This window comes from Rasamsonia emersonii, assembly GCF_000968595.1.
Source record: "Rasamsonia emersonii CBS 393.64 chromosome Unknown ctg1118621760703, whole genome shotgun sequence".
Taxonomy (NCBI): Eukaryota; Fungi; Ascomycota; class Eurotiomycetes; order Eurotiales; family Trichocomaceae; genus Rasamsonia; species Rasamsonia emersonii.
The window spans coordinates 2,255-11,291 of NW_013562796.1; the positions used below are offsets into that span (position 1 = coordinate 2,255).

Here is a 9,037-nt window from a genome sequence, read left to right on the forward strand (position 1 = left end):
CATACCTACCTTATGAATGTGTTGTGTTGTTAAGCAGGAAAAAAAGCTACTGCTACACTGACGGATGGATGGCATGTATCTAATGCAAGAATGATACAGGCTGCCTAAGCTAGGCATGGACCAAAACTATATTGATAGAAGGTTAACTGCCTGTATCTCATATAGAAGATAATTAATATTCTAAAGAAAATAATACCAACATTGACCAGAAAATCTGCTAGAACAGCTGCACATTCAAGCATGACACACTTGAGAGGGCTGTGCATATGTACAGATTCCATACATGCCTAATGTAGGCAGATGTAGGCAGGCAATCCATCGATGATCGACTTTTTTTTTCAGCCTCACTGTGGGGCTGGGATCAGCGCTGGAACCAGCGGTTATCAATTCAGCTTTGTTTTTTTTGCCAAGAGGTCTGTCCATACGGAGGACAAATTAGGTAATTGCTACTGATTGCTTCCTACTGGCTGAGCAAAAGTTCCAATCATTGGAACAACCGCTATAACAATAATATTTACCTACCTATCCAAATTTTCAGTCCAATCCAACAATCCTATTGTAATATTGCCCGGTCAGGCGTGCCACGAGGCTGTTCATTAAGTTTTCCTTCGTGCGTTATGCGACTGTCTGTCTGGATTGTAGGCAGGCTTAGCAGACGGATAAGGTTTGCCCCAATGCAATAACAACAATTGAAGAGAACCGCTGATTTGCTTCCGGTTTTTTCGGCTCGCCTCTACGTGGTTCTTACCTACCCACCCTTTTTTGAGCGTTGATAGCCATTCGTTTTTATGCTTCGAGTTGGTTTCTTTTGTATATACTGTACAGCCAGAAAGTGCATACATGTACGTACGTTGCATATATTTGACTTGTGGAGAAGAATGAATGCATGCTCTTTTCTTTTTTCTGTATTGCATATACTAGGAACAAGATAACGTGGTTGCTGAAACTATATACCCCGCGCGTCTAATTTAAGTTAAAGAAATTTACAATGACATCGACGAAACCTACAGTGCTTTTCGTCCATGGCTCCTGGCACAACCCCAACCACTTCCGCCGCGTCAGGGATCTTTTCGAAGCCAATGACTTCCCGACCTCCTGCCCCTTGCACCCCAGCGTGGGCCAGCTGCCACCGATCGGCCTCATGGAAGACGCCCAGGTGATCCGGGACGAGCTCAAGAAGCTGGTCGACACGGAGCAGAAGGACGTGCTGGTGATAGCCCACTCCTACGGCGGAGTTGTGGCCACCCAGGCCGTTGATAAGGAATTCGCAAAGAAGGACCGCGAGGCCAGGGGTCTTGCAGGCGGTGTCATCCACCTGGTATACATGTGCGCTTTCTTGCTTGCGCTGGGCGATTCCCTGCGCTCGGCGCTGGGAGGGAAATTCCCGCCTCATATCCCCGTCGACGTGAGATTTTTTTTCCCCCCCTCCCCTATTAATCTGCTTGAAAAAAAGTGCATGTACTGAGATGTTTTACAGGAGAAAGGAATGTGCGTCATGCTCGAGCCGGCGCGTCGGTTCTACAACGACCTGTCCAAGGAGGAGCAAGATCACTGGGTGTCGGAGCTGAAGCCTTGTCCGGCCGTCGCTCAGACGACGCCCATCACCCAGACGGCGTATCTCTATCATCCGGTCACATACCTGTTCTGCGAAAACGACCAGGCCTTGCCGCTGGCGGTGCAGCAGTCGATGGTCCAAAAGGCTGAGGAGAAGGGCGTGACTATCCACAAGGAGACCTGCACTGCGGGACACTCGCCTTTCTTGAGCCAGCCGGAAGCAGTCCTCAATGTTGCTAAGAAAATTGTTGACGCATGAATCCAAATAAGTCGTGAAGTACATAGGCGTTTATATAAGTAGGTTATGTAATGTATTTTTTGATACCCTAGGCAGATAGGGGCATACGTGGCAACATATTAGCTGGCATTTCAGAGTGACTTCTATTAGAAAACTAGATGGGCTCATTCTGACTTATAAGTTTGACAATATCAGGTAGAAAGACATTTTATACCTAAATTATAAAGGGTTTTAGGAGGAGTCTTGTCAATAGAGAATTAATATCAGAATAATTAAATGTAGGGTATTAGTAATGAAAGAAAGTACCTGGGGTTCCTGGTTCACAGCATGAACGCCACTACTGAACAGGTGTAGGGCCAATTTGGAACTAGCTACCTATGGAGGTAACTACTACTGCCTTGCATTTACAGTAATATGCTGGACTTACCTCAATTACTTAGGTAGGTAATTGAGTGAGTTGTCCTCTGTCCAGTCGGCTGCAAAACCTCTCTAAGTTTTGATAGGTAGAAGAACATTGGTAGCAAGTCAGACAATAGTTTAAAGCACACCGCATTGCAAGTATATTGCTTACTCTTGAAACATTTATCAGATTTCTCTCGGCTCTCCTATTTGCAAATGTTGTCAAACTGGAAGATTCATTAAACCCCGGTATTTTAACCCTTCTGCTGGCTTTACTTGGCTGGGCTTTACATGTGGAGACAGACTTCTTGCTCAATTTTTTTCTTTTTCTTTTTTTTTCCCCAGCAGGCATGCATCGGGCACCAGTGCAGAATAATCTTTCCCCACTGGCTTACAATAAATAACAACCCTCCCACCCGTTTCTTCATCTTTCAATCCATTCGTCTCCCTGTTGCATCTTAATATTACCTTTGCTTTATCCTTCCTACCTCTCCGCCAGACCCATCAGCAAGATGAAATTCTATCGAGTCAGCTTCTCACTTGAATTCTGAATCTGCACCAGGGCCTCTAGTTTGGCCTCCTAAGCCAAACCAAGGACTTGATGTAGTTGGATGCGAGAAAGCATTGACTCGAGCCGGTTTAGATGCCCACACTCTTTTACTTGATTACAGACAATAAATAACAAGAATTCTTACACATTCTTCCATTCCTGCTATATACAGCCTAGCCATGACCCTTTTCCAACAGATACCATAGAGCTGGATACTGCACTTGACTCATCATCAACAAAGATATAGTAGCTTCTGAGTAAGCATGTAGATCGAGAACGTTGTTAAGATCACCCATTGAATACAAGAATCAATCGGTCTTGCGATGGATATTATTATTAGAAATATTACCTAGTGGGTACTGGTCTACATTAGATTACATGAGAACCTTTGTAAGAACCGTAAGAACTTTTTTTCTTGCCGTGCAATGCACATTCGATGAGTTGTGAGTTACTGCTCGTTCATTTTGGTCTTGCCAACTGGACGAGAGAGTTGCCACTGCATAAACAACTTCCGGGCCTCGTCGTTCTTCTCACTAAAGTCATAGAGCTTACCGCAGTGCACAATCAGCTCATTCCCGTCGAAATGGCCTTGGAGAATCCGCGCCTGGCGTGGTTTCATGTACTGAAGAGCAAAACCTGTGAAATGATCAACAACCAGTAATAAAACGAGAAGAGCATGGAAGAACTGACCGGAACGGCGATATGCCCCATCATCGTCATGCGCACCGACTTTATCTTCAGCCGTGCCCTTATCAGGCGGATGATCGTAAGCAGTTCACCGCGGAGCAGGTGCTGATCGTCTCCGACGATGGTGTAAAGAATCTCGCAGCGAAAGTGAGGGGCTGGAGGAGCCTCAGAAATGGAAAGATATTGCCAAAAATCAGGACGGTGCTCAATAAGATGCTTTCTCGCGATTTTGTTGTACCTGTGCGTAAAGATGTGAGCAAGATAAAAACCAACTTATATATATATAGATAGTAAGAAGAGGCTCTCGCTTCTCGCTGAATACCCATTCTCCGGGCGATGGTTTGAATTTCACCTCGATATCTTCCTCGCACGAGGACCCGTATGTACGGAAATAGCAACTCAGCAAAAACAGCGGTTGCGCCCGTTCAAGCCGCTCCTTCGCCTTTTCCGATAACTCCTTCACATCGTCATTATCATTGCCATCCTTCTCGACTTCCTCAGGCGGGTCGATGAGAAAGCATTCGTGGTACGGACTGAAGAAACATGGACTGAAACGACTGGCACCATGGTCCTCCGCGAGAGGCATGGACAGGACACGAATCTTCTCCTGCTAAAGTGCAGAAAACTCGAATTTGGTTTCCCCGAGTTCGATGATTCGTGCTTCGATCGCCTCCAGCGCATTCTCGTGAGCTTCGCGCTGGGGGGCTGTATTGGGGTACATGATGGCGTAGCCCATGGTGTCTGACTGACTGTAGATGAAGATGGTAGATAGCAGATGCCAGATGAAAGATGAGATATGACCAGGAAAATCAAATACCGTGGTGATAGATGTAATAATGACAATTGAATTGATAAAGTATGGCAGTTGGAGATTAGATATACTTCCAACCTTGGTCGGGAATGTTATGGTACTCCCCTTTCGGGTAAGGTTGCGCGCTCGCAGGCGGTCTGAGTCGTGATACAAACTGGTAGTTGCATATTTGGAAGGAATCTCCCGGTTGAAATCTAGAAAAGTTCCAGGTAGGAGAAAGAAAGAGAGAAAATCACGCAGATTCAATCAAGTTTACACTTTGATGTTGGATCTGATTTAGGTTTGGCACTAATAACGGATGTTGATCGAGTTAAATATATATAGTTTGGTCTATATAATGCAGTTCTCCATCTTAACTACCCATAAGCTTTTTTTTTAAAAAAAAGAAATATAGGAAAAAAACAAAGAAATTTCCCTGTAATTATTTCCAACTACTACCAGTAGCTATGTACTTTCTGGCAGGGAAAGGTTGGCCTGCAAGAATAGTGTCTGGATTAAGAGGTGATGTCCCGTAGTGTAGACTTGGCAAAGGAGCTTTGTAGGTTCGACCTTTTCGAGCAATTGGTATGACTGCCGACTGTTAGGTAGGTTTACCATCATCAGCAGGAGGGATTTGCGACTGATGCAAATTTCTTATCTATATCTCTACATCTACTTGTGAATGCTTATATTGCACGTGGAGGGACTACGGCAAAATCGAGGAAAATGAATCTTGGGAACAGAAAGACAAAAATGCGGACCTTTTTTTTTTCGCATGTCCCCGAGTTTGATATGCTTTACAAGTGCTTGCAAGACAGAAGACTACTGAAAATATTATGCATTATCGCACAAGCATTCCATTCATTCATGCAGCTGTGGCTAACCCTTTGTTTTAAAATAAAAAGAAACAAAGAAAAGTTTACTCCTCAGACAGGATCTTGTGGAACGTCTCACTAGCACGCTCCGGCTTGCCGTGCTCAACACCCTTCTGACCCAGCTTCTCCTTCGAGTAGGCCGCGGCGTACGGGTTGAGTCTGAGCAGCACCTGGCGGTTCCGCAGAGGGTTCTTCTTCTGCACGTTGGTGCGCTTGGTGCGGGCCTCGCCCTTAGGCTCGCGCAGCACCGACTGGATTTCGGACGAGTTGATCAGACGGGCAATGTCGGCGTTGGCAAGAACGTTTGAAGGCAGGAGGTAGTCCTTCTTCAGGGCGGCAGGAGTAGTGGTCGTGCCGTACAACTCGTCCAGAGCGGCGAAAGCAGCGGACGTCCACACAATGAAGCGGCCCAGGTGACCACCAGGAGCCAGCTGCAGCAGGTTCAGCGCGTAGACAGACGAGGTCTCCACACCAGGGATGTTGCGGAAAGCCCTGACGAGCTCCTTGCCGTCCTTCTCCGGGTTGTAGACGATCAGAGGACCGCGGCGCTGGCGGTAGCGACGGCCCCTCATCTTACCCTTACCAGCGCGCAGCTTGCGGGACTTCTGGACCTTGACCAGGTCAGGACCAGCACCGACGCCCTTCAGCAGGGCAACAGCAGCCTTGGTCTTGGTGATGGCGCCATTCTCGAAGACCTTGGAGTCGACGACGAGAGGAACTTCGGGAACGTTGGCAACGCGGTGGCCACGGGCGAAAAGGAGAGAAGGAACAGAGGAGGCAGCCAGAGCAGAAGCGACAGCGAAACGCCTTGTGCACATCGTCAGTAATGAACCATGTCGCGTGAATCCAGGTGTCATCTCACTTCTGGCCGAGGTTGATCTTCTGGTGCCATTTCCTCCACACCTTGGTCGGGGCGAACATACGACCAGAACGGCACTGGTTACCGAAGGCAGCCTGACCAGCACGGTGAGTACCACCACCCGACACACGGGGGATACGGGCAACAGCGCGACCTTGCGATTTCCACATCAGTTTCTCTCAACTTCAAAAAAAAATTGACCGAATTTTCACGTACCGGTACCCCAGGACTCGGCAGAGGTCTGTTCACCGGCCTTCTCGCTCACAGCATATGGCTGTCGCTTGTTCTTCGCCATACCGGTGTGAACCTTCCTATACAGCGATCAGAGGCCGTCCGGCGAAACGACTCGGATTCGGGCGACTTACTGCACAATGTCCGGGCGGATTGGCGAGGAGAACACAGCCGGCAGCGGGTAGGTGGCACCGCTGGGCTTGCCATCCGCCGTGGTGATGGTGACGGTAGGTCGAGACGCCATTGTGTCGACAGGAAGCTGGTCGTCGGTGTCGTCGTCGTCGTTGAGAGATTGGAGTTGAGGCAGCTGTAGATGTGATGTGGGTTTTCTCGCTTAGCGCGCCGGCGCCGGGTGTGCGCGAAAACCCTAGCCCTCGTTTCCTGTTTAGGACGGCCGGCTCTTAGCGCCCGCCGCTGCTCCACCCTCTCCAGCACAGCCGCCCAGCCAATTGATTGCCAGAATCTACATTTCCTCCACTCTTGCAATCTACAGTATTTCCACCATTATTCTCCTTGAAATATCATGTCAGGCAGTCGCTACTCCTGTTCAACAATACAAGATGTGTACTCCGTACAGTCGGCAGATGTTCGCACTCAAACCCGCACTCAGTCACCTGCCGTCTGCAGGTTTGGCAATGGGTTCTCGATTTAGAAACGACCCCTGAAATAAGTCACACCAAGGCTAGACTCAGCCATGTCAAGCTGCGGCGCTTAGACATTTCTTAACCTTATGATTTGCCGTCCAAATTTGTAATCTAAGCTAACATTCCCATGTGCTGCGCCGCATTTTCCTTCCAATCCGATACATCTTCACAATCTCGCTAAATAGATGATCCTGTCCATGTAAATCGCCCGTTCATGCCAAGAATATGTATCCGCCAATGCTTGATCTCGTCTACGCGCCTGCGACATGGGTTCTGCTGGTGCCAATTAAGCGCTCGATGGCCCGCTGGACAACTGTCTCACCCTCAGCGACTTTGTGTAGCCGCTCGTGCTATCATTGGGCTTTCGACCCATGCAGCTTTCCTTGATGTTAGTTGCCGCCGGGAAGGCGTTTTCCAGGCCGAAACTGTCGATCAGGATGGACAAGATGTGTTGGATCATAAACATCGTAGAATATCTCTTTCCAACCGTATATCTCTATCTTTAGTTGTATGTCTTTATAATTTCTCAAGCCCTCGTCGATCGAGCCGGGATACATCGTTTGAGGTCTGTTTTGTGTAATGATAGCGATGGGAATCCGGTATTCCCAGATCCAATCCACCGAGAAGAGTACATACGGTAAGTCTCCCTTGACTGACATTGTGATCTCGGGGTTAGTTTCTGATCAGTGGGCATCAGGTCCAACATGGAGACCAACGTCATTAAGTCCCATTGTTTTAATTCTTGTTATTTCCTTCACGATTACGCTCATGGTCATATTGGCCGTCCTTCAGTCGAAGAGCACAAGGGACGGCGGCATTCTCTTCGCCGAAAGCATCGATGACTTACCCGCTGGCTATATATTTCTTGAGAACTACCTCCCGACCATCATCGCCGTCCTCTTTACTACCGTCTGGAATTGGATCGACCTCGATGTGAAACGGCTGGAACCGTGGTATAGACTCTCCCAGGAGTCGGGTGCAGTTGGAGGCGATTCTGTTCTTCTCGATTATCCTGCGGAATTTTTGGCTTTTGTACCACTTCAGTCACTGAAGCGGAAGTGAGTTATCCTGTGCCCGATATGACTCGCATTTTTATTAATTCTACCCAACGAACAACAGGCAATGGACAGTCTTCTGCACGGCTCTTATTTTGGTTATTCTATCCTGGGTCGTAACACCCCTCCAAAGTGGCATCTTTACCGTCAGAACCATTCAAAAGTCAGAAACTCTTCCTATGCTTTCTTCGCCAGGGCTTGTTTCATTGGAGGAACAAGCCAGTACATTGACTATGAATTTTGTTAACGAGGGATACGATGTTGCATGGCTGAATATGAATATGCCTCCTTTTACGACCAGGTCATACGCACTTGCTCCATTTCTGCCATCTTACGACAGGCAGGTCATCGGAACGAATCGGACCTTTACGGGGAATACTGTTCTCTATCAGACCGACTTAGATTGTCAGCTGGCTGACTCAGTAACAAGATCTACCAAGGGTATTAACTCTACACTGTTAACGTTCGACGATGGTCACGGCTGCGTTGCTCGAAATCTCTTGGAATACTATTTCACAACAAGGGCAGGGTATAATGGCTATTACATTGGTTACTATGGCGATGGATCGCTCGACTCGGACGCATACGCGGACTCAACGCCGTCATTGCAAGCGGCTGGTTGCAATGCAAGTTCCCTACACGAATTCATCGCCATCTGGGATAGGGACCCTTCCCTCGTGGCAATGTTTTGCTGGACAAAATACTATACCCAGGATGTTGAGGCAACGATTAGTCTACCTGATAATACCGTTCAAACTGTGCGCCCGATATCTGAGAGGAGAGAATTATCTGAGCAGACTTTTAACTATACTCGCTTTGAGCAAATCATTGTCACGCAGAGTATGCCGCAACAATCCCAGGGCCCCTCTAACGCCTCCTCGCCTCAGACCCCGATTCCCGAGCAATACGACATATCCGATCTGGCGGTCATTGAACAGACATCCCGTTTGCAAGCGTTGAATACAACGAGCTTCTCGATGCTGACGCCATTTGCGTTGGGTTTATCCGGTCTGTCTCCTCAGGACCTGCTGATACCTTCCAACCTCCAAAGTGCCTTCCAGGATGCCCATCGAGTGCTTTTTGCTTTGGCCATGCATTCGATAATGAAAGATCCGGTAGCAGTTGGTCCAAATGTCACAGGTGTTTTCGAGGCGT

The 9,037-nt window shown here is 48.0% G+C and overlaps 4 protein-coding genes across 4 annotated transcripts; 3 read left to right on the forward strand and 1 right to left on the reverse strand.

Moving 5' to 3' along the window:
* Positions 1-988: 988 nt before the first annotated feature.
* On the forward strand, positions 989-1,813 carry T310_8293 (uncharacterized protein; the record flags this gene model as incomplete). Its single annotated transcript, XM_013468921.1, has 2 exons — positions 989-1,405; positions 1,478-1,813. The coding sequence occupies 2 exons, from the start codon at positions 989-991 to the stop codon at positions 1,811-1,813; spliced, it is 753 nt and encodes a 250-aa protein (XP_013324375.1).
* Positions 1,814-3,443: 1,630 nt separating this feature from the next.
* On the forward strand, positions 3,444-4,380 carry T310_8294 (uncharacterized protein; the record flags this gene model as incomplete). Its single annotated transcript, XM_013468922.1, has 4 exons — positions 3,444-3,680; positions 3,716-3,807; positions 3,930-4,113; positions 4,294-4,380. The coding sequence occupies 4 exons, from the start codon at positions 3,444-3,446 to the stop codon at positions 4,378-4,380; spliced, it is 600 nt and encodes a 199-aa protein (XP_013324376.1).
* Positions 4,381-5,137: 757 nt separating this feature from the next.
* Positions 5,138-6,427, reverse strand: T310_8295 (60S ribosomal protein L4-A; the record flags this gene model as incomplete). Its single annotated transcript, XM_013468923.1, has 4 exons — positions 5,138-5,900; positions 5,956-6,106; positions 6,169-6,263; positions 6,318-6,427. 4 exons carry the CDS (start codon positions 6,425-6,427, stop codon positions 5,138-5,140), a joined length of 1,119 nt encoding a protein of 372 aa, XP_013324377.1.
* A 988-nt stretch (positions 6,428-7,415) lies between these two features.
* T310_8296 (uncharacterized protein) lies at positions 7,416-9,037 on the forward strand (the record flags this gene model as incomplete). Its single annotated transcript, XM_013468924.1, has 3 exons — positions 7,416-7,464; positions 7,504-7,885; positions 7,947-9,037. Coding segments are annotated over 3 exons (1,522 nt in total), but the record flags the coding sequence as incomplete, so codon positions are not given.